This window comes from Ceratotherium simum, chromosome 16, assembly GCF_057802395.1.
Source record: "Ceratotherium simum simum isolate JZ-2026a chromosome 16, ASM5780239v1, whole genome shotgun sequence".
In the NCBI taxonomy this organism is placed as follows: Eukaryota; Metazoa; Chordata; class Mammalia; order Perissodactyla; family Rhinocerotidae; genus Ceratotherium; species Ceratotherium simum.
The window spans coordinates 38,891,090-38,915,823 of record NC_141915.1 but is presented as its reverse complement, the minus strand read 5'-3'; the positions used below and the strand labels follow the sequence as shown (position 1 = coordinate 38,915,823).

The 24,734-nt window shown below is 52.5% G+C and overlaps 1 protein-coding gene and 3 non-coding genes across 4 annotated transcripts in view; 2 read left to right on the top strand and 2 right to left on the bottom strand.

The window, feature by feature from the left end:
- Positions 1–15,789, bottom strand: part of LASP1 (LIM and SH3 protein 1) — a 38,581-nt gene extending 22,792 nt beyond the window's left edge. Inside the window, exons 1-2 of the mRNA XM_004434588.3 lie at positions 15,582–15,789; positions 8,175–8,269 (exon numbers count right to left, since the gene is read on the bottom strand). Coding sequence (XP_004434645.1) covers positions 8,175–8,269; positions 15,582–15,650 — 164 coding nt within the window. The 5' untranslated portion in view covers positions 15,651–15,789. The remainder of the gene's footprint in view (positions 1–8,174; positions 8,270–15,581) is intronic.
- A 745-nt stretch (positions 15,790–16,534) lies between these two features.
- On the top strand, positions 16,535–16,606 carry TRNAC-GCA (transfer RNA cysteine (anticodon GCA)). Its single transcript has one exon. It is a non-coding gene; the product is annotated as a tRNA-Cys (tRNA).
- A 1,752-nt stretch (positions 16,607–18,358) lies between these two features.
- On the bottom strand, positions 18,359–18,430 carry TRNAC-GCA (transfer RNA cysteine (anticodon GCA)). Its single transcript has one exon. It is a non-coding gene; the product is annotated as a tRNA-Cys (tRNA).
- Positions 18,431–22,037: 3,607 nt separating this feature from the next.
- On the top strand, positions 22,038–22,109 carry TRNAC-GCA (transfer RNA cysteine (anticodon GCA)). The gene has a single exon. It is a non-coding gene; the product is annotated as a tRNA-Cys (tRNA).
- The last annotated feature ends 2,625 nt before the right edge of the window (positions 22,110–24,734 follow it).

Sequence of the window (24,734 nt, the reverse complement as noted above, 5' to 3'; positions counted from 1 at the left end):
CAATCTCCAGACACAGAACAGACCAGGGGCCCGATCCCCAGAAAGAGGGCTGACATGGAGGTGGCAAGAGCCAGGGCAGCCCTCAGCCAAGCCTGCAGGGACTCCAGGACCATCCAGTCCAGTCCCTTTACTTCCCAGAGGAGGAACACTGTGCTGGCGCCGGGTACTTGGCTGACTTCATAATTAACTTCTCACATTGGTTTATTATCCTCTCTCCACTACTTCTCCATGAGGGGAGGGATTTTTTGGTCTCTTGTGTTCACTGATTTATCCCAAGCTCCTAGAATAGTACCTGGTATTCAATAAATATTTGTTGAATAAACAAATGTCACACCAGGTGTTGAGGCTGGGCTGGGACTCGCACTCGGGTCTCCTATATCCCCCGGGTCATGACGAAGTCCCCCAGCAAATCAGCTGGAGGAGAGGCAGCCTGAGTCACTGCAGTGGGTGCATATGTGCTGGACGTGACATGGTCGGGGCTCCACACCAGCCTCAACTATTTCAGGGACTGGTGGGCGGCTTCTCTGAGCAGGAGCCGAGGTCTGGCCATTTTTAGCCCTGGGTGACCACACCACACCACAGCTGTGACCACCAACAGATTCCTGATTCGCAGGCTGTCCCCAGGTAAGAGATGGATTGCCTCTTTCCAGGCACGTTCCACCCTGGCCCTGGAACTGGACATGAGCTGCCCTCCTGCCTCTGTGCACTCAACAAACCTGGCACGTTCTCCAGCCACTTACACCACCCGGAGCCAGAGCTACCTGTAAACACATGACTTCCCCCTGGGCCACCACTTGTGAAGGGCAGGACTTGGGGTTTGGAGACCTAAACTAAGGGGGGTGTGACTAGAAACGGCACAGTGTGGACTCTAGCCCTACGACTGAGTCACTGGGTGGCTTTGACAAATCCTTTTCCCTCTGGGCTAGTTTCACTGTCTTGGACCTAGGTGACACCAGCAGTGCCCCACTCCCTAGCCTGCACTGTCCACCTGGGTCCTGCCTCCCAGGTCAGCCCAGGCCCACAGCTCTCCCAGCAGAGGGAGGAGACTGAAAAGCCAAGACAGGTGCCGGCAGCTGGCAACAGAAATGGCCCGTGGATGAAGGTGAAGCTAAGGCTGTGGGTCCAGTCCCCAGGCTTAGCCCAGCTCCACGAAGCCAGGGCACCCACAGCTGAGGAACTCCATTCACAATTCCTGAGCAGTTCTGGGGAAAGGGAGGATCAAGTGGGAGTCTGTTCCCGGAGACTAGACAGAGAATAGCAGGAGGGATCTATGTAAGATCTCCAGCAGAACTGGCTGGCCCAGAGGTCCAAAGAGGGAGGGCTTCAGAGATGACCCTCCCACCAAATCAGAGCCGTTCTGAAGGCATCGTGGGGTGACGGGTGTGGTGTGGAGAGCGTCTGTAAGTAGGAACTCATGTGGCAGAGGGAGCTCAGGTCCTGAAGCAGAGGGATGGAGAAGACCTCCAGGGCGGCTCTGGCCCAGAACCTGAAGGGTCAAGTCTGAGAAAATGGCGCTGGTTAGCATTTGGTGGGGAAGGGTGGCTGGCAGGCTCGGCAAACACATGTGCTCGGGAGCCAGTCTGCAAACCTGGGGTTTCCCACTTGCCTGAACGTACAGGGTGAAAATGGCGTGCCAGCTCCAGTGGCCCAAGGACAGCCAGACACGTGCACCTGACGCACCCCCACCCCGCAGTTCCGAGGCTCCTACACACACTGCGTTATTCCTCACACACGATCAATCTACGGACGGGCCCTCTGCAGCGATGCGCGTCTCCTGGACAGCGAGGCTGACAGGTCCACACGTGACAGCTCGCTTTACAGGCCATGTTCACAACCCCCAACCGCCACTCCACCAGAAGGGTCTCGGGAGACCCCCCAACAGGCAGTGCCTCTGGATGGGGTTGGCGGGTACTTCATGCTCTCTTTGGAGCCACTGTGACCCCCAGATCTCAACCCCCTACAGCCAGAACACTAATCCCATCAGAAGGGAAGGGGGGACCAGCCTAGATGTTGACTCGACTTAATCTGGCAGGAAGAAGAGGGGGATTTTAACCCTGCATCAGATTAACTAGATTAAAGAGGAGCTCCAGAGCCTCCAATCTCTTACCCTTGTCTCCTAACCCCCCAACCCCAGGCCAGCGGAAGGCAGGGAGACATGTGGCATCAGCCATATTCCTCCTGGTAGGTCAACCCTGTCCCTCCCCACAGTCCCCAGCCCTGGCTAGACAATTCTGCCTTTCCCTTCCCCTGCTCGCTGAGCTTCAGGTTCCCATGGCAACCTCATCCTCAGCTCCAGGCAGGAGAGCAGCAAGAGCAGGGAGACAGAGAGAGAGTCTGTGGGGGTGGGGGAAGAGACACAGACAGCAAGGGTGTCCTCAGCTGCAGAGGAGCCCAAGAGGGCAAAACCAGGAGACCGTCTGCAGGATCCTCGCAGACAATTTCGGTGAGGAGGACAGGTGTCATGGGTTTGTTTTCAGAAGGGAGGATACAAGAATATCAGTGCTGTGCCCCTCCCCCACCAACATGACTGCCCTCGAAGAGGGCGCCGACTAATTTGACCTCCTTCCAGAAACAATTGCTGGGAATTGTACTTTTTCCCTCCCTCTCTGTCCTGGGCGTGAAGCTGCCCCCTCATTACCCTCAGATCCTAGTTGAGATGAATGCATGCATGTGTATGCCAATGTGGGCGCTGAGACAGACGAGGGGCCACCTGCCCCAGCTAGTGACCCCAGTGGAACCCCAGCCCCACCAACAGACTCAGCCATGGTGAGGGAACAAGGCGCCAGGGTGGGGAGAACCGGGCGTCCCAACCCTGGCCTGGAGCAGGGTCCGGAGCACAGCTGTTCTTTGTCCCTTCTGTGGGCCAGCCTGCGCCCTGCCCCTCATTAATTATTCCAAGCTGTGGGCCCTCTGCCGACGCCCCTCTCCACCTTTGATAGCTGCTCTAGAGAAGAGAAGGCATGGAGAGAGCCCACTAGGACAGGAAGCCCGGGGGTAGGGGCAGGGATCTAGCTCCACAAGGGCAAGAGCAGGGATGGGGCAGGGCAATCAAGCAGCTGTTGGCAGCAGCCTAGGCCTCGGGACAACAGACAGGCACACAAAGCGACTCCCTGATATACTGTATCCTGTGCACATTCTCTCTTGAAATCTGCCACAAGGCTCTGGGCTAGAAAAGGCGGGTGTTACCATGGTGCCCACTTTACAGATAAAGAAACTGAGGCCCACTGTCAAGGACAGAGACCTTGCCCAGTGCACTCTCCCCTACCCCACAGCTGCCCAGCCAGCTAAGGGCAGGCTGACCTCTCTCGCAGGTGGACCCCAGTCCAGCCCCAGTGCTCAGGGCTCTGGGGAAGGATGTCTGTGGCAGGGTGGGTGGAGAACAAAGTACTTCATCTTTCAAACCCAACCGGTTTCCAAGCTTGGCCATTATGAGAGACCCTCTGGGGTCTTTCAGCCACCCCCAGTCAGAAGGCACCTACTCCTTAAAATTTTCCTAAAGCAGGTGTCCCAAGAGTCCAGACACTGACCTCTGGGGACGCAGGAGAAGGGGCCTCGCCCCTTGGGGGTTATCCCTGAGGACTTGAGTCACCTTCCTGCTTGACGGGACTATGAGGCCAGGGAGGATGTGAGAAGTTGCAACAGGCTTACTGGTGACATGGACAGCTTGTAGGGCACAGCCCTACTCCCAGTCCTGCCATTAGTTGCGTTCCAGAGGCAGAAGAAGAACAGACCAGAGATCCTGAAAGCCCGGCTCCCCCTTTCTACACGCAACCTCGCCCCTTCCAGCCTTGGACTCCTTCAAAAACCACAGCTTTTTGTTTAAGGAGGAACAAAAATACATCAACGAAAGCAACAAGGAGCCTTTGGTTTCACCAAAAGGGAAAAAAAAAAAAACAGCCCCTACATCCTGCCTCTGGAAGGAGCTGCTGATTCCCCTGCTGGGAACACTGCCCACGGGCAGGCTGGCAGGCGGGGAGGGCAGTCAGGGAGGGCTCCCTTCTAACCCAGTTTCTTACCAGGCCGCAGGCCTGAGGGGCTGAAATGGTGGGGATAGGAAGCAACAAAGAGGCATTGTTTGACCAGAGGAAAAAAATGAGCAGCCAAAAAGAACAAGGCTAGACATGAAGAAGAACTTACCAGCCCTCATGGGTTGCAGACAAAATGAAAAATCAAAGCTGGCACCTGCCCCTGATGGCAATACATAAAGAGAAACGATTCTGCCAGGTTGGGTAAGGCATGGAAACACTGGGCCTCAGTTTCCTCATCTATAAAATGGAGGTGTTGGGAGCAAAGTGACCCCTGAGGTTCCTTAAGGCCCTGACATCTCTGAGCGTAAGGATTTGGGAGTGGAGTGAGGTGTGGGGGCTGCCTAGAGGCCACATTTGGCTCCTGTGGATGCCCCTTTGAGCTTGCCTCCCCCATCCCAGACACACACCCCTCCACTCCCACTCCGGGTGCTACCCCAGCTCCCTAAGATTTCTGATCCCATTTTTCCCAGTCAAAGGCAGAGAATTCTGGAAAGGCAGGAAAGCCCTAGGCCCTAGTCCTGAATTTGCCCATCACTGCCCCATCTTCTAAGAACAGCTGGGATTCAAGACAGTTGGCTAGAATCCAGAGACACTTGGAGCACCCAGCCCCACCAGCACCGGCCCCACCTGACTCTCTGAGGCCGGGGAAAGGAGTAGGACCACAGCCCTTGTTCCCCAGAACCAGGGACATCTGCATCCTCAACCTCTCACCCTACAGCTCAAGGAAACAAAAGGATGGACCCCAGATATCTGTAGCAGTGAAGACAGACAGGGTGCAATTGAGCACTCCCTTTCTTCCTTGGCCCATGTCCACTCCCCATCTGACACCCCAAAAGCTGGTTCCCCTGGCCTGTAACTCCACCTCAGGTCTGCAGCCTCCACTGATTCATGCCCCCCCCCCCCCCCGTCCCGCCATTGATTCATTCAAGGAGGAGGGAACCAGCACATTTCTCCCCACCCCCACCCAGCCCTGACCTCTAGCCTCCCAGACTAACTGCATGGAGACAAAGGAGCGGGTTTGTCTCCACTTTCCAATCTGCCCCACTTTCCAAAAATATAGTTTACAAAACAAATAACCAAGGGCATAAATATTCCTCTAACCAACGAAGCAGGCTCTCTGCACCTACTTAGAAGCTTCAAGAAAGAATCAGATTGATAGTGGTTGTTCCACTGCTGGCTATTGTGCACATGTGGGCATGCATACCTCTACCCTGGCATAGCAATGCCTAGGGGGCTGTGGCCTAGGAAGTGTGAACGCAAACACAGCCTATTCAGTCCAACTCCCCGGCATTTTCCCCAGCCCCGTGCCTGGCGGCGTGTGTCTCAGTATGCACCAGGCCCAGTGTAAGTGCCTGTTTGTGGAGTTTATCACGGGCTGGCAGGCCCGGCTGTGAGCCACGACCTGTGCTCTCTCCACTGCCTCACCCCAAAACACATCTGGTGCAAGGAGGAAAATAGAAGAGGCGTTTTTGCTGCCTACAGTCACTTTCCAGAACTTAAATCTCAGACTTGAGAAGCCACTGGGGAAAGACAGACAGCTTTCTTCTCTCTTGACCACCCCCTGCAAGATCCCGGCTCAGGGACTAGCCAGAGACAGGCACAGAGCACAGAGGCTGCCTGCCCACCAAACCCACACACTCCCTCCCTAGGTGGGCCCAACTCCCTGGCAAAGTGCAGGGAGAGACCACCTGCCCCTCGGGGCTCTGAGTATGAGGGGCTGCCAGGAAGGGAGCCAGGCATGTGGTCCACAAAGCAAGGCCAGGATGAGAATTGGGACAAAGCTACACCCCAGAAACCCCAGGATTCAGGAACCTGAATGTCACTGGAGGATGGGGCCACAGGCAAGAAGAAACAGGAAGGAATGGGAGCAGACAGGACCAGGCAGCCAGCAGGCGCTCAGGACTCTTGGGTCTAGGGTCCAGCATCCCTGGGTAGGACTTTGTAACTGTGGGGAAACTGAGGCTCAAACAGGTCCAGAGGGCACTCCTTGCAGGCCGGGCCTGTGTCTGGTTTATCCCGGAATCCCATGTCTGGCTTGTTGGCACAGACCGACTACTCAGCAGACACTGGCTGAGGGAGTGTGACGCCTCGGAAAAGGTGCTACTACAGCTGGAGTGAGACACAGGCAGGCCGCACTCCCCCAAGTCTTCAACCCTCATCCAAGCTCCTTCCCAGGTAACATGCCAGCCGGTCACCTGGGCATGGCAGAAGCTCCAGCTGTAAAGGCTGCAGGGAACAGAGAGGGGTCAACCTGCTTCTATGGCTGGGGGCCAGGAGAGAGACAGGGGAAGCTCCGCCTCAGCAGGTTGGAAGCAGCATCCAGAGAGGGGCGCTCCATCTTCTGCCTCCCCAGGAGCCCATAACCCCTGCAGAAGCTCCCCACCCCCACTTGCTGCAGCCTCCTTGGAAGAGAGTGGAAAAAGTAAGCTGGGACTTCTGCACGAGGCTGAGAAAATGCAGAGAAAACAAGGGCAAGCCTTTGATTTCTTTCTCCAACTCCCAACGCTCACTGAATTCTAGGCTACTGGAGTCGTAGGAAGGGATATGTAGAAGCATCAGTCCCTGCTGCCCACCAGGCTTAGGGCTCTGCCAGCCTTCTGCCTGCAGGGGTGGAGGCTCGGAAGCTGTCCCCAAAGGAGCTTTGGTGCCCAGAATCTAGCCTGAAGTAGTACAGCAATAAAGGGGTTAAGTGCCCTGGCCTCTGGCTTTGCTGAACCCCACCCCACTCCCCAACAGAGGGAGGAAGTGGCAGAGAATCAGGACTCGTGTGAGCTCTTAAGAATTCAAAGAATGTTCCATTTCCCTTGGGGGGGTGGGAGGGTTTGGAAGGGGGAAGAGGACCAGTGGAAGCTAATAGAAGGGGCAGCTGAAGGAGAAGCCAGGACAGAGCTGTGATGCTTCTCCTACCCCAGGCAACCTTCCCAGTGCCTCAATCCCCCCCAGAAGGGGCAACACTCACATGGCTTCTTGGATGTGAGATTTTATCAGAAATCTGTTTCCCCAGCACCTGGCTCAGGTTGGCATACAGCAGCTGGCAGGCAATAAAGGCTGATGAATGATCAAACCCCCAAGGGGATGAGGCCGTGGTATTAGCAGGGGAGTGGGGGTGCAGTAAGGGAGAGATAGCCTTTCAAAAGGGTTTACGCCCCTAACCCCTTTCAGACAAGTCCCAAATTTCCACTCCTGGGTGAACTTCAGCTGCAAAGAGCCTCCTGACTGAGAATTAAAAAAAAAAAAACAAAAAACTGAACTCAAGTGAGATACTGAATTGTTTTGAACACTGATCTTACAACCTACTTGAAGGGACTTGACCTTCCGAAGCCCCCACCTAGCAGGGCAGCTGTGAGGTCCCGCATGTGCATGGACCTGCCAAAGTTTACACTTGCTGTGCACGAGCTCAGCCTGCAGATGGAAGGCGTTGCACCCCCTGGAACTGCATGGGATGGTATGGGGGGGTGCCCCTCTGGGATAGGGGGCCCCACCCCTACCCACCTCCCCACAGCAGGCCAGGCTGCAGGTCCCAGTATGGAAGGAACAGAGCCCAGGCCAATTCCACTGGAAAACACTTGACGGTCTCCCCAGCTTTCATCACCAGGCAGGGAAGAGATCTGCCCTGGGCCAGGGCACACCTTACACGGTGCCCCCACTCCTCAAGAGAGGAACACCAGGAAGGGCTGCAGCCGGGGGCCCCCAAAGCCTAGTGCCCAGATCCTTTGGGAGGAGGCAGGTGAGGGAAGGAGACAGTCAACTGCTTTTTGGGGAGAGAAAGGAGGAGGGTGAAGCAGAGAACACAACTTGGCAGAAACAGGGCAGTTCGCTTATTCTTGAAAGACCATGCTGGATCCCTCTCTGCAGCAGGTGCAGTGGAAAGAACCTGCTTACTTTACTGGGTTTGAACTAGCCTCTCACTAGCCATGTTGTCTTGGGACAGTCCCTTCCCTTCCCCAAGCCTCAGTCTCCTTCCCCATAAAATGGGAATAACAGCCCTTACTTCACCCAGCTGTGGTGAGGACGAAATGTGATTAATACTCATCAGGCAGAATGTGGAAGCTCTCAGCAACGGCACCTTGTAGTTATTAGAATGGAAGGAAGAAGCGGGGAGGGAGCCGAGGTGCCCGCCCAGCCCCAGCCCAAGGCAGGACTCACGCGCTGCAGTAGGGCTTCTTCTCATAGCCCTTGTAGTTCTTCATGTTGAGTGTCATCTTGCAGCTCTCGCAATGGAAGCATGCTTTATGCCAGAACTGGGAACAGAGGCAGAGAGAGGACACCCATCAGACACCAGGACTTCAGGAAGGGGGGCTCAGGGCCTAGGAAGGGGCACTCCATCCCGGGGACTGTCCCAGACCCATGGCTATGCAGAGAACATAGAATCACCCCAGGTGAGCCGGGGACACCTCAGGTCACAGGCTTTGCCAGCTGCTGACACTCCCCTTCCCTTCCCCGCTGCTCCCCAGTCAGCCATTTGAGCTGTCAGGAGGGGGAAAAGGGCAGACAGGAAGGCGAGTGGGGAAGAGGCCAGTTATAGAAGTGACAGCAGCCCCCAGAAGGTCAGCTCCACCTCCCCCGAACCACTCCTGCCGCCTGGGCTGGAGAAGCCTCATTGCTTATGCAAAGCAGCACCACGGTTGCTAAGAAGCCCCTGCTGTACGTGGAGGGGCAGCTCCCCAGCCTTGACAAGGCCTGGAGAAGAGGAGGAGGGCCCAGGCCCATAACCCAGGCCCGGGAGCCAGGCACTCCTGGCTCCCACACCGGGACGTCTGGACACACGTGAGCCTGGATGATGCTCCAGCTCTGATACCTCCCACTGTGGGACCCCAACCAGAGGAGGGGGTGGGTGCCCCAGCTCTAGCCACCACCCCCACACCTTCCTCCCCTTCCCTCACCCTTCTCCCACCCCTCAGCCAGATACCGGGTAGGAGAGCATCCAGCAGGTGGTCTCCCACTGAGGCACTGAAAAGCTCTGCTTAAAAGCCTTGGAGTGGACCCCCCATAGGGGACATCAAAGCTCCACCCTGACTAGCTGTGTGACCATGTCAGGGCCCACACCCCTGAGCCATTTCGTGTCTGTGGAATGGAAATGATACTTATCCCTCCTGGCACTGCTGAGGATTAAATGAAAATCACCCGCAAAGCCCTTAGCACAGGACCTGGCACCTCCACGGCCCGGACGTCAGATGCCAGGCACGGCAGGTAGGAACCTCAGCTGAGGGGCTCAGCAGCTCACACTGGAGGTTTGTGTGTGTTGGGGCGCAAGCAGGGCATCACTGTGCCCAACCACAGCTACAATGCATGTGGGTGAGAATGAATGACAGGTCATTCTCCAGCAAGGCCCAGGGACTAGGAGCAGAGCAGCCAATCCAGGGTGGCCGATGGAGGGGAACAGAGTTGAAGCCCATGAGGGAAGTGGAACCAAGGCAACAGAAGTGACTCCAACTTGAGAAATGTTGATGCTCTGGCAAACTCATGCAAAGGAGATAGAAATCTACCCCTGGCAGCCCAGGATGTGGACCCGGGGATGAGCACCAAACAAGATTCCAGCTTCCAGGACCCCAGAATCCGGGCGACCTGGATGACCTGGCTGGCCTGTGTCTGCCCCGTTTCCCAGCCATCAGGGGAGACACTCCTGACCTCTCAAAGAAGGAAGCCAGAGCCAGGGAAGGGCCCAGGGAGACTTTCGAAGGGACTCAGCTCAGGGCTAGTTCTTGGCCATCTGTCAAAGAATTCCCCCAAGGCAGTGCTTCTCAAAATGTGTTTCCTAGCCAAGGGGTGCTTCTGGGACACTTTGGAGAAGGGGACAGAAAAAAGAAACTGAGAGGTTGGGATACCACCTCCCCTTTCCTGGCCCACTTCATCCAGCGACCATGGGGTAATTTGGGGGGTTACTGCCTCCTAATAGGGTACTTTCCCTGTCAAGGAGACCCAAAGGAACCCCTAACGGTGGAATAGTAAACTGAGTGATAGAACCACTCTTTTGGGAAGAAGGCCAGATGGAAGTCTCGAAGCAGAGGGATGACTGGTCTAAGCTTGGCCCCCACCCACCGGGGCCTATCCCGGAGCCCAGCCCAGACTCCTCCCAGCGCAAAACACCAACACATACAAGCCAAGAGAAAACTCCAAGAGCGCAGTCCCTGCCCCCCACAAACCCCCCAAGTGACAGCCCCTCTGCCTCCCCCAGTGCCTGGGAGGTGCTGGCAGAGTGCCCCAGCGCTGTCACCACCCAGTCTGCTGGCCTCTGCCTGCTTAGCCGCACATGCCCTTGCCTGGGCCCCCGCCTCCCCCTACCCCCGCAGGGGCCTGCCAGGAAAAACATTCTCTGGAATCCAGACCATGACCCACTTTCACACACACGTACACAGGAATACACACTGTCCTAGGACTGGGGACCTCCAAAACTGCCTCCTGATTGACTTGGGGGAGACAAAGGCAGAGAGAGTCCTACCCTAGCAGAATGGCCAGGTCCCTAACCTGGAGCCAAGCTCCTTGGGAAGAAGGGCAGGGTGTACTGAGCAGGCTGGGGTACAGGGCAAGCACCCGATCCAGGGAGTCCACAGGATCCCTCCCCCCTGCCACCTGGAGGAAGGGGAGCCCCCATATGAGAGGATGGTGCACGTTTCCATCAACAGCTCTTCCTCCCCTCACCCCGAGAGTCCTTACTCTCAGCTTAGACATATTAGAGGCTGGGGTGGGGGTCATCTGTTCCCTTATAGGTGGCTCAAGGGCAGAATAATGAAAACAAGAGTGGATGGAGTGCCTTCAGGGGAACTACTGAACTCAGTCTCCGCATCTGTAAAGTGGAGCTAAAACCATGGTCCCTCAGAGGTGCTGGAAGGAGTAATGAGATGTCGCAGGCGCCAAGCCTAGCATAATGCCTGGCACCGCTAGCTGCTTCTTGTCACCTCCCTCTGCTCTTTGGAGGAGGGCTCCGAGGTTCAAATAAATCCAGCAGCTCCTGCCACTGGGTCCTCTTTGGGGTGGGAAAGCCGGAGGCGTGGGGGCAGAATATGGTGACTCACTCATCAGCTCCTGTAGGCCAAGCCTGGGCCAGGCACCCCAAAGGGACCTCAAGATGAAACTCCAACCCTGTCTCATTCGGGTTTGGTGAATGACACAGTCAGGGAAAAAAGTCAATACAACCCCAAATGACCCTCTCTCTGCTCCTTCCCCTGCCCTATAAGCCCTGTCCCAGAGCAAGAGTCCCCTCTTTCTTTTAGGTCCCAGGGAAGATTTCAGAGAAGCATTCCTGGGACTGGGACTCAGGAGAGCAAGGTACACCTCTGGGCATGCGACTCTAATCCTTCCTGCTGCTCTGGAAGTCCATCCTTTCCCTATTCACAAAAAACCAGACCTCTGGTGCCTATTAGAAGCCTCTCAGGGCCAGCCCTGTGGCGTAGTGGTTAAAGTTACACGTGCTCCGCTTCAGCAGCCCAGAGTTCAAGGGTTCGGATCCTGGGCACGGATCTACACCACTCAAGCCATGCTGTGGCGGTGATCCACATACAAAATAGAGGAAGACTGGCACAGACGTTAGCTCAGGGACAATCTTCCTCAAGCAAAAAGGGAAGATTGGCAATGACTGTTAGCTCAGGGCTGATCTTCTTTAGGAAAAAAACAATAAATAAAATAAATAAATAAAAAAAAAACATTGCAACCCTGAAATTCTATGATTCAATTAAATAAAAAAGTAAAATAAAAAGAAGCCTCTCAGCCAACCTCCCAGGCTCCAGCATCACCCTCAACTCTCCCTTCCTGCAGCTCCAAAGCTGTGACCCATTCCACAGAAAGGCAAACAGAGGCTGATGGCGGCAGAAGCAAGAGCCCAGGAATCACAGTGGAGGTGGGCGAAGCGGCTGCTCCCAGCTTCGGGTGAGGGGATCTTGCCCTGTGCACCCCGGCTGCCCAGGGCAGCCATGACTCAGGGTTAGAATATGAGACCTTCCCCACCCTTCCCAACGTCCAGGGTTACAGTTTCTCCCTCCTCCAGGGGCAACACCAGCCCCACCCTGGCCAGGTCACCAACTGAGCTCAGTTGGACACCTGGGCCTCTGGCTTAAAGGCATAGACCTTGGCCGCACCTCCACAAATTCCCATGGGGAGATTATTATTCCCAGTGCCCCAGCTCCCCACAAGACCCCAGGCCCAGGGTCAGGAAGGGGCCGACCACTTGAGGCACTAATAAGATAGTGTAAGTAAAAGCATTTTTTGCAAACACACCAGGTAGAAGAACCGAGCACAAAGAGCTTTAGATGTGAATTCTAGCTCTGGCTGAGAGGAGAAGGAGCCACATGACCTGTCTGAGCCTCCGTTTATGGGGGTCATAATTTACAGAAGCAGTCACATCTGTTTTGTGAGGCTGCCATGAAGACTGAGCCTGGCACGTCGCAGTAAGTAGTCGTTACTATGAATGGATGGTCACAAGATGGGGTACTCAGCTTCAGCTAGAAAAATGGGACACCCCAGCTGCAAGGAATTGTCTCCTTTTTGGGTCCAGCTCAGCCTCCTTCTACCTTGCTGCCCCCTGCAGGGATGGGGTGGAGGTGGCTCAGACAACTAGAAGCAGAGAGCCCTCCTAATGGGGGATTCCAGGGGAACCAGCAGCCCACCAATCCTCTGCCCTTCCCGAATTTCTCCACCTGTTTTCAGAAGCCTGGGAAAGCAAGCCAGGGGAGAGAGACATGGCAAGAGTCTTGACAACACAGGTCCCCAAATACAAACGTTTCCCAACAGGGTCTGGGACAAAACCCCACCTCTCTCAAAATGTAGAGGACATTCTGAGACAGCCTCTCTCCCTTCCCGAAGGCCCTGCAGCAGCCCTGCTGGGGGCTTGGCACAGAGTAGGGGCTCAATAAATATTTGCCAAATGAATGAGGGAATGAGGTCACCCTGTTTCTCCCCCAACTCTAATCCCAGAGTCCTCTAGGGAAGCAAATCTCAACCTCCTTCCCCCAACACCGTCATCAGCAATACATATTTATTCAGCATGCAGAGCACACTGGGTAATGCAGGTTGGGGGCAGGGTGGCCATCAGAGGTGACATGGCCTTTACCCACCTAAGCCTTTGGGAGATAAGGCTCAGGGAGGAGAAAAGGCTAACACCAAGGACACAGCTTGTGCTCTGGGTCACATGGTGAGCGGGCTACAGGCTGTAGGGAAATTGTAGTGAAATGAGTGAGTCTAATTTGACTCTCTCCTAATGTAAACGGGAAGCCTTGGGGACTTGTATGCCCCCGCCCCCCCCCCAGGTCTCAGTCCTCCAGACACCAGTTCCCGGTCCAGGTGCCTGTCCTTACTGCCTGGAGGAGGTTGGAACCAATAGTCTGATATCTGGATATTCCAGGCCTCCTGCTCAGGGCAGGGGTCAAGGTCTTCCCAGGGCCAACTCCTGTAGGGAGAGCTCTAAAAAGAAGGAGGAACCACCAACTCCCACTTCCCAGGGCAACCCCCACTGAATGTCCTCTTCCAGCTAGGACAAGAGAACAGCTGGGGGAGGGCACCTTGCAGGATCCCTGCCCCCCTCCCCTCTGACACGCAGCACCAAAGGTCCTTACAAGGGGAGCCACGTGTGGACAGAGTATCCCAGGAAAGTAGGAAGGCACAGCCTATGCCACACCCACTTCTGGCACTTAAGTAGGCACTTTAGTGCACTCCCCCACTTCCAAGGAAGTGACATCACCATACCCAGATGGCGAATACTGAGGCCTAGGGCCATTCATAAAGCTGGGGGAGCAGACCTGGAACTAGGACAAAGTCTCCCAACTCCTGGGCTAGCAATGCCTCCATCATATATTGTTCCCGCCTTATATGGGTGAAAGTGCCCACAGCCTCTTTCCAACTCATGACTGTGGAGAAGAAGGCGGGCACAGGGAACTCAAGATGCAGAAGTCAAAATCCCTACCACCAGAGAAGGGCAAAAAACCCAGTGTGCAAGGACAGATAGTTCTTCAGCTAGCGCCTCCAACCTGAAGTCCTGCCCTCCAGAGGCTGGCACGGTCATTGGGAAGGTCAGCACCCACATCCCTTGTGTCCACAATATGGCCTTCCTCTCCTCCAACCCAGCCAAGCCCAAGAGAGACAGCAGTGAAACAGCAGCAGCCCCATATGCCTCCCTCCTTCAAGAGCAAGTTCAAATGTATTTCAGAACCTTAGAACACCACCCCCTCACCCTGACTCAGAGGCCAAAGGTCACTAAGGAAGCTCCAAAACCAAGGGGGAGGGGAGAGACAAAAAGTATCCAATGAACTGTCCTTTCCAAAACAAAACCTGGCTCCAGGTGGGCAGTGAACTTGGCCCCAGGGCTCTGCACCCCTCTTCCATCCCATGCCCCCTACCCCTGCCAGTTCAGATGCAAAGGAGGGAATATCTGGACTTAGAGCCAGCTTTGGGAGGTGGGATAAAGGCACGATGAGGAGGGGGACAATCACAGAGGCCTCTCCTCCAGACTGGGGGGGAGATGCAGAGGGAAGGCAGATTCGCCTCAGGATCTTAGGGAGCTTACAAGAGGACTGCATCCTACCCCAAACTGCTGGAAACACCCAGTTCTAACTCTCCGCCCCCCTCCAAAAGTATAATGGCAACCAGATGAACGAGTCCAGCGTAGGGGGGGGCGACGCGTAAGGGCCCCCAGGGTACAGTGAATTTCAAAAATCCACCCTCCCCTCCCCCCAAACACCTCCCCCTTTTCTTGGCTTCCCCTGAACTCGGCCAATACCACCCTCCATTGGGGAAACCTGCTTTGAAAAGTTAGCTCTTTGTTCTACAAGCCGGTCTCAGGCTCTGAGCACAATTTCAGGAGATCTCTGCGAAGCACCCCCGACCCACCCTACTCCAGCACCCGACCCCGCCCCGCTCCAGCTGGGCGGCCGGGCACCGGGAGTTGGCTTCTAATCTGAGGTGGGGGCTGGGAAGCTATGGAGGAGGTCGGCTAGTCCATTAACCGATGAACCACCAAGGGAGCTGCAGGTCGTCCAAAAAAAGGGGTCTGGCAGTGGGGCTCGGGTCCTTATCTGAAGCTCAGTTCACCAGTTGCAACGCTTGCCGGCTGATAGCCCCCGCCCCCCAGTCTCCAGGCCAGGAAGCCGGGCCATTCAGGGCCACAGCAGACGGTTTCGCTCGGTCCCCCAGCCTCTGCCCCGCCCCCCCGCCGCCCCCTCCCCCAGCGCCCGGCGCTTCCGCCTACTTGGCGCTCGGCGCGGCGGGGAGAGGGAGCGCCCGTCCCCTCTCACTCTCCCGGCCCTACGGGGGCGGGACTGCACCCCTAACCTTCCCCCACCCCCCACCCCGGGGCCTGGCTTCCCACTCCTCTTCCGTCCTCCCAACCCCGGGGCAGAGCCCACTCTTCTCCAGTAGTGCCTGCCCGCCACGCGTGGACTCCTTGCCTCGCTTCGGATCTCCTGGTTTCCAGACTGGGGTCTGTCCCCACACCCCATGACACCGCCCTCCTTCCCTCCTCCCGGGATCGCGAGGATAAGGCGGCATAGACCCGGCCCCTCTCTCCTCCTCCAATCTGGAACCCTGCTCGGGGATTGCAAAAACGCGTCTCCCGGTCCCGGGGCTCACCTTATCCAGACAGTTCACCTTCTCCGTGGGGTACACGATCTTGCCGCACCGGGCGCAGTTGGGATTCATGGCTCCAGGAAAGGCTGGGGCGGGGACGCCCGAGCTCGCGCGCGTTCTCTTTCCCCGGAGCGAGCTGGCGGGAGGCGGCCGCGCCTGCAACTACACAGGCGGCGACGACCGCGGCTGGAGCTAGGGAACTGGCCTCCGCCTCCGCCCTCCTTCCCCTAATAAACACAGCGGGAGGAGGGGCTGCACCGGGGCGGGGACGCGCCGCGGGCGCGGGCGCGGGCAGGGGCGCGCGCGGCGAGGCGCGCTCCCCGGGCGACGTGGGGCTGCGCGGGGGCGAATTCCGGGGAGGGCTGCGGGGCTGGGGGTGCGCGCCTAGGTGCGTTGGAGGGCTCCTGCACCCGCGCGCTTTCAAGCAGAAGGTGACTTGGAGAGGCGCGCCCGGAAGCCAGGCGCAGGCAGCCGGCTCTGCCCAGGGCCCTTCCCGCTCTGGAGGTGGCGTGGAGCCGGTCTGGCCGCCCATCTGGGTCCCCTGGGCTGCGGGAGGCGGGCAAACCCTACAGACCCGTCGAGGGTGGGGCTGGAACCCTCCAGAACCCCCGACCAGATTCGGGGACTTTTCCTTTGTACCCGTCGGTAACTGGTGTGAACCTGCGGACCGAACGGGAACCCCCTGCCCCGCCCCTCAGCTGCCCTTCCCCCCACATCCTTTCCCACATTTGTAGGGCGGAACCCGTCCCTCCCGCCTGTACTCAGCGCCTCGCAGCCCGGGATACTTCTTTCTTTCCCGCGCCTCCGCCGTGCTGCTTTCCCGGGGTTCCCCGGATCCTTCTTTCCGCTTGGCCCCCTTTCCTCCTTCATTCTTTTCTCCTTACCCTTATTCCTCACCCTCAGTGTAGCAGTGTCTTAACACCCAAAAGAGCCGTCTCCAGGTGCACGAGCGGCGAGGGGGTATAGCTCAGTGGTAGAGCATTTGACTGCAGATCAAGAGGTCCCCGGTTCAAATCCGGGTGCCCCCTTTGTGGTTTCTCCTTTCTTCTATACCTAGCATTTTAACAATAGCTCCTAGGTTAAAAGAAAACAGAAAGACAATTTTTAAAAGAATCCCTTCCTCATTTTCCAACCTTAGCAGAAGCTTTCGATTTTGCTTTATACCCAGCAGAAGGGGGAGGGGCGGGTACGCGCACAAATCAGGTACAAAAGCTGCCCGTCGCCATTACCTGCGCCAGAGGTGTCAGGATTTCTGCGGCCACCGCCAGCAGCCTCAGATGTGTGAGGCAGTTCGAGGCGCCGGGTTCAAGGGACAAAATGACTCCCCCAAGTTGGCGTTCCGTTTCCAGCGGGGTTGGGAGTGGGTCGAGAGAGGGAAACCCACAGACACAGCCTTTCTCCAACTTCAACTTTCTTTATTACCGGTGACATGGACGTGCTGTGTTCACCCTTCCCTACTGCTCATGACACAGGCGGAGTGAAAGCACTTCGAGAACGTTAAAATGGCCAATGCACACATATAAGCTCATTTTAATTTACAAAATTAAAGTTAGATCCTGATGCAAACTGATATAAACTAATGTAGTGGTTCTCAAACTTGAGCGTGCATCAGAATTACCTGGGGAACTTGTGAAAACACCCCCAGTTTCTGATTCTGTAGGCCTGGAGTGGGACTCTGAGAATTTTGCATTTCTAACAAATTCCCAGGTGACACTGATGCTGCTGGTCAGGGGACCACTCTTGGAGAACCACTGAACTAGTAATACACGGCCATCCAGTTTCATAACTTCAAGGTGGGGACAGATATCTGTTGGCTGCGTGACTGACAGTGTCACTGTTGGACGAGAGGAAAACGGTAAGTGTGAAGGGAGCAAAGGCGTCCCCCTCAACGGTTTTGCCCAAAAAAAGGAAAAATAAAAGAGAAAGGGAAAGGCATGCCGCCTAGGTCAGGGGGCAGCTGCGATATTTTAAACCCGGAATCTGGTTGTGTCATCCCTCGGCGCCCCAGGGGAATACTCGAGCGCATTTTTTCCAAACCACGGCTCCCGTTACTGTGAAATGCATCGTGAGGCTGGACATGGAGATTGAGCAGAGCTGCTGTCCGGTGCAAAGCCCAGACCCGAGAAATAACCAGCTTTTCACTCCTTTCCTGGACACCAGGCCTTCAACTTATACTGCAGGTTTAGATTTATCAGGCCAAAGCCCTGCCGTCGAGCTAGTATAAAGAAGAAAGCTGTCCACTTTTCACCGTCTTTTATCTGTGCTGTGTACTGTTACAAACTTCCCGTCTATATAAATCTTCTGAACTTTTGTTCTAGTCTTCCCGGTCAGAGTATGAACTGGGCAAAATAATATTCCCCCGCCCCGGCACTCCATTTTTACCCAAAAAGAAACTGTAATTAACATTAAATCAATAGATCTGGAACTCTTGGAGATAGGAATACGGTAGTTCGGCACCTTCTCTCTACCTATTGAGAGCGCAGGCGGGCTCTTCGCCAGAGTCGGGGTGTACAGTTTAGACGCAGTCAAGTGATCCCTGTGCAAACTCTGGGGTGTTGCTCTCTACTTCTCAGGTACCGGGAACATTTGAAGGAGGAAAACTGGGCGGGTGGAAGAGACAAGATCTTCCCGGGAGTTTTGGATTCAGAACCCGCAGACATCCGGGTTATTCTGAGTTACACCTGAGCGGATCTTCCACAGAGTTTTGGATTCGGAATCCGCAGACATTCTGGTTACTCTGGGTTACGCGAAAGTGGTTGGGAAAAACGTAAAGGTAGGAGAGGGGGCACCCGGATTTGAACCGGGGACCTCTTGATCTGCAGTCAAATGCTCTACCACTGAGCTATACCCCCTCTGCTGGCAAAGTTTTGGCAAATTCATTTTACATCAATCTTAAATTTTTTTCATACTGAAAATTGTTCAAAATCAGTCGCTTCTTGCTAGATGATACTGAATTTACTAATAAGAAGGAATAAAAGAAAAAGACCAACTGAAGATATGGCATTTTGAAAACGTGAATTTGGGTACAAATCTGCCTTTTCTTGGCTCAACTCTTTATCCAAATCCCACCCATCTCTTTACCCTAAGAAGTCAGAGAACAACCTCTTGCACAACTGAATGGAGAGAATCCTTTCTCCTGGTCTCTGTAAAAAGAATACAAACACCAGCTAAAAAGATATCTCTACTGAGAGACCTTCCCTGGCTATACTCTCTAGTGTGGCTATATGCTCTCTTTTTATGGAGCAACTACTATGTGCCCTACTTTAGGTGCAGAACATACTTTCAGTAGAAAGACACAACGGTTCTCACTCTCACTGACTTTGAAATCTAGTGAAGACACACTAGAAACAAATGCACAAACGAATAAACAGGGAAATGCCCAGTAGTGATACCAGAGATGTTTAGAATTAAAAAAAGATGATGTGTTAGAAAGGTTCAGGGGGGCTATTTCAGGTTGGATAACCATGGAAGACCTTTCTGTGCAGGAGATTTTACAGTTAAGACCTGAATGACATGAAAGAAACAGCCATTTGGCCATCTGTGGGGCGGGGCGGGGGGGGGGAGGGCATTCCAGGTAGAGGAAATGGTTACTGCAAAGGCCCCAGGGACAGAATGGCTGGAAGAAGGTAGACAAGGAGAGAGAGATTCAAGAGAGCTGGAGCCAAGTAGCCAGGGCTGAAAAGGGCCTTGTAGGCCAAGGTAAGGAGGTTGGATTTTATTCTAAATGGATGAAAAGCCAACCATTGGACAGTTTGAAGCAGAGGGATTTGAAATCATCACCCACACTGCTGTGGGGAAGATTTTATAGGGAGTCAAGAATACATACACACAATGGAGTATTATTCAGCCTTAAAAAAGAAGGAAATCTTGCAATATGCAACAACATGGGATATTATGCTAAGTGAAATAAGCCAATCATAGAAGGACAAATACGGCATGATTCCACTTATATGAGGTATCCAAAGCCATCAAACTCATAGAAGCAGAGAGTAGAATGGTGGGTGCCAGGGATGAGGAGAGAGAAATGGGGAGTTGCTAATCAATGGGATCAAGTTTCAGTTGTGCAAGATGAATAAGTTCTAGAGATCTGCTATACAACATTGTGCCTCTAGTTAACAATATTGTATTGTATACTTAAAAATCTGTTAAGGGGCTGGCCCGGTGGCACAAGCAGTTAAGTGCGCGCGCTCCACTGCGGCGGCCCGGGGTTCGTCGGTTCGGATCCCGAACCGTGCACCCACTCACCACTTGGCAAGCCATGCTGTGGCGGCCTCCCATATAAAATGGAGGAAGATGGGCACGGATGTTAGCCCAGGGCCAGTCTTCCTCAGCAAAAAGAGGAGGATTGGTAGATGTTAGCTCAGGGCTGATCTTACTCACAAAAAAAAAAAAAAAATCTGTTAAGAAGGTATATCGCATGTTAAGTGTTCTTATCAGAATAGAAGAAAAAAAAGAGTGGACAAAGACAGGTTAGGATTCTATGGCAATAGTGAGAGATGGTGGTGATGTCTTAGACTACAGTGGTGTATTAGTTTTCTACTGCTGCTGTAACAAATTACTATGAACTTATTTGCTTTAAACAACACAAATGTATTATCTTACAGTTCTGAAGTTCAGAATTCCAAAATCAATTTCACTGGGCTAAAATCAAGGTGTTGCCATGCCTGCATTCCTTCTGGAGGCTTTAGGGGATAATCAGTTTTCTTGACTTTTGTAGCTTCTAGAGGCTGCCTGCATTTCTTGGCTCATGGCCCCTTCCTCCATCTTCAAAGCCAGGGTAGCATCTCCTCACCCTCTGATCTTTGCTTAACTTTAATCTTATCTTTGATCAAGATCCTTAATTGAATCACATCTGCAAAGTCCCTTTTATCATGTAAGGTAACATATTCACAAAGGGATTGGGACGTGGACATATCTGGAGGGCCATTAGGTAGCCTACCACAGAGGAAACAGCAGAGCCAGAGAGGGGTGAAGGCATCCAGATTGACCATGGCAGGGGAGCCACGTGCTTCATGTATGTTGGATGGCTTGAGAGGAAGATGAGAGAAAGAGAAGAAGCAAGAATGACTCTTTTGTCTTCACTATCTGAGTGGTTGGTGGTGTGGTTTCCTGAGATAAAGAACACTGGGAAAGGAGTAAGTTTAGGGGAAAAAAAAATCAAGAGTTTCTTTTTAAAACTCTTACACAGAAAGTAATAAAGTACAGCCCCCTATCTTCATGGTTAAATGAAGATGAGTTTAAATGGTTAAATTTTCAGGAATTTTTTGAGCAAGTCGATTTCACTTTGGTAGTTTGAAATTGGCAAGTGGGAGTATTTGCATGGTGGGAATTGGCTACAAACCAGGTCCCCTGGAGCTGGTTGTTAGCCATTTACCAGCACACCACCACTTCTGACTGATTCTGATTTTCTTCAAAAAGGAAGAGACCAGCTCTTCAGCGAAGAGAGTGAGGAGGAGAGATAAGGTGGGGAAGGTTTGAGACAGGAGAAAGTGTGAAATAGTCATTTTGGAGAGTGAGAAAGTGAACCCAGTCAGCCAGTGGTGTAGGAATACTAGACAGAGAGCCTGTTTGAGATTGGTGGAGTGACACAGACTTGTGAGCTCTCCTCCAACAACGTTCAGCTGCTTGGGTGCAGGACTGGTGTAATGCGCTGGTTGAGTTTAATTAGGTTTGTGGTTTAGCTGACAAGTACAACCTAGGGCTTATAGTGAACCAGGCACTGTGCCAACTACTATGGGGAATACAAAAAAGAATGCAACATGATCCCTGCCCTCAAGGACCTTACAGTCTAGTTGGAGAAACAAGATACATACTCCAAGGGAAAAAATAACTCAGTCGAGAAAGCAAATGTGGAGAGTAGCAGAACTTTTTGCGGAGACAAGTAGTAGATAATGAGAGAAACGAAGTCACAGCCTGTCTTAAAAATTGGTAGTGAGATAGAAGAAATGGACAGGCGATCACAGCTAAAGGAAGGATTTTCCAATCTAGGGGAAACCTGTTGATGTTTGAAGGAGCCAGGGGAGAGGAAGTGATTGAAGATGCTGGAGAGAATGGAAACAATGGGGGCACGTCTAGTACAGGAGCAGAGAGGGTCTTGAGAAGGATAAGGGAAGCAATTCCTCTTGTGTGCAAACCATTAGGCTGGGGATTAGGTGCAGCTCAGGTTGCAGGCAGAGAGGATGGAAATTAGGTGCCAGAGGTAGAAAAGGCTGTAATTGATGGAGGAGAGGAATCCCATCGCACACTCCTATAGGACCTTCAAGCCTGGGTCAGAGTGGAGTTCGCCCTTCTTTCCCACTACTTGGGTCCAGACTGCCTCTGCAATCTTCTTTTGGTTCTTTACTACCACTTATAACCTGAAGCAGCTGATCATAAATAGCAAACTACTGTTAATCACCAGAGGCGATGCCTGGTCAGTAAACACCACAATTGAGCTGTAATCTCTTTTCTGCCAGCAGAGGGGGTATAGCTCAGGGGTAGAGCATTTGACTGCAGATCAAGAGGTCCCTGGTTCAAATCCGGGTGCCCCCTGGTGTCTTCACTTTTAAGCCCTAAGACCCACAAGATGGTAGGAAAGAAAGGTAATAACTTAGCAAGTAAAGGCAAGTACCCTGTCCATTCTGTGGTGTGTGCTGGGACTACAGAAAGTAACAGGTAAATTATAGTGTCATGGATTTCATGTTCTAATACTGAGGTCAACATGCAAACAAAGGAATTACTCTACAATGTGATATGTAAAATATTTCTGGTGTCCTGTAGATCAGTGGTTCTCAAAGTGTGGTCTTGGGATTCTTAGGTGTCTCGGAGACCTTTCCAACAGAAGAATGAATTTCATAATATTACATTATTTACCTGTTTCACTTTTGTTCTTTCATGAGTATAAAGTGGAGCTTTCCTGAGGCTACCTGATGCGTGATATCACAACAGATTAAATGTGGAAACATGAAAATCCAGCTGTCTTTCATTAAGCCAGATATTAAAGGGATTCCAAAAGAATGTAAAGCAAAGCCACTCTTCTCATTCAATTATTTTTGTTTGGAAAAATGCAGTTATTTTTCATTTAAAAATGTTATGTATTTTAACAAGTAATGGGCTTATTATTATCTTAAATGAATTAACAAAATACTTAAACATTTCACGATTTTATATTTCTAGTCTGGTAAATGTCAATAGATAGATATAACCTATATAAACAAAAATTCTTTAGGGTCCTCAATACTTTAAGAATGTAAAGGGGTCTTCAGATGAAAATATTTGCGAATCACTGCTCTAAGTAAAGAGGGGGCTGGGGGGAGAGCATGCTGGGGTTGTGAAATGGCACAGGGAAGAGATGACATTTGAGTAGAGTTTGGAAGAACATGTAGTGGATAAAGCAAGAAAGAGTCCCGAAATCCTAAGCAGTTTGGTGTTGCTGGAGTGTGAAGTGTAAGAGGCAAGGTGATGGGAGATGAGGCCAGGGAGAAGATACGCCATTTCAGGAAGAGACTCCAATGCTGTGCTAAGGAGCTTGGGCTTTATATTCTGTAAGTGCTAGAGGGCTGGCACAGGGTTTTAAGCAATGGGAGGTTTGAGTTAGACCATTTGGAGGCTATTGCAATAGCCTTGAAACAAGGGCAGACTTTTGGATGCGTGGACAGAAGAATTTAGGAAGTAGAATCAAATTAGTAGACCTTGGTCATTAGATCTGGGAGCCTGGGGGAAGAGGAGAATAAATTGTGTCCCTATTTTCTGGTTGAGATGCTCGTGGTAGCACCAACCAAAAAAAACTAATACAGGCAGAAAAGCAGATTTTCTGGGAAAATGATGATTTCTTTTTTGGACATGTCAGGTTTGAAGTGCCTGTGGGGTGGAAGTGTCCCAATCACCAGTTCCATATATTGGCTAGAGCTAAGCAGCAACGTCTGGGCTGGAGACACAGACCGGGGCGTGATCGGCATATAGACAGTAATTGAAGCTATTAGGGGGGTGTGATCACCCAGGGAAACACAATGAGAAGGGACCATGGGGAAGGAGAAGAGGGCAGTATAGCATAGTTGCTTAGAGCCTGTGCTTTGGAATCAGCCAGACTTGGGGTGCCATTCTAGCTTTGCCTTTCGTGATATGTGTGATTTTGGACACATGGCCTAATCTTTCTATTTCTCAGTTTTCTCATTTGTAAAATGAGGTAATAACAATACCTCTTAGCGGTCAAGTGTGCGCGCTCCACTACCGGCAGCCCCGGTTCGGATCCCAGGCGCGCACCAACGCACCGCTTGTCGGGCCATGCTAAGGCGGGGTCCCACGTACAGCAATTAGAAGGATGTGCAACTATAACATACAACTATCTACTGGGGCTTTGGGGAGAAAAAGGAGGAGGATTGGCAATAGATGTTAGCTCAGAGCCGGTCTTCCTCAGCAAAAAGAGGAGGATTGGCATGGATGTTAGCTCAGGGCTGATCTTCCTCACAAAAAAAAAAAAAAGTCTTAAAAAAAAAATAACAATACCTACAGCACAGGGTTGTTGGGAAGATCCAAGATGTCACATTCCCGTAAAACGCTTAACTCAATGCCTGGTACCTGGTAACACCCCATAAATATTAACTTCTATTATTATTAGCATCATGGAAACCCTAAGAAGATGGGAATCGTCCCAGTGTGAAATGCTGTGCAGTTCAAGTAATATAAAGACTGAGGAGCGTCCTTGGATTTTGAAAATGAGCAGGTCATGGTGAGCTTTCTAGTGTAATTTTTCAATATATATAATTTCTAGTATAATTTCAGTCAAGTAGTGAGGACAAAAACTAGATTACAGGGGTTCAAGGAATGTGTGCATGCAGGAAGTAAGGAAGTAGAGACTGATCATTTCCCAGACCTTTGGTTTTCATGAACCATTGAAATTATCACACACAAAAAAATGGTGGCATTGGGAGGGTGGAAAGCTGATATAGGATTGAAAGGCACATTTTTAACACCAAAAACGATAGAAGAAGATAATCCCAGAATAATAGGCAGTCCTTTAAATTGAGCAAATGTAGCTTTATAAGAAATACTATATTTTCCAAATATTTCTAATTTTGCTATAGATGAATGAAAACTTCTTCATGCAACGACGCTGACATATGGAGACCATTGAGATAGACTTCTTCATTTGTTCAGCAATCATTCAGCACGTATTTA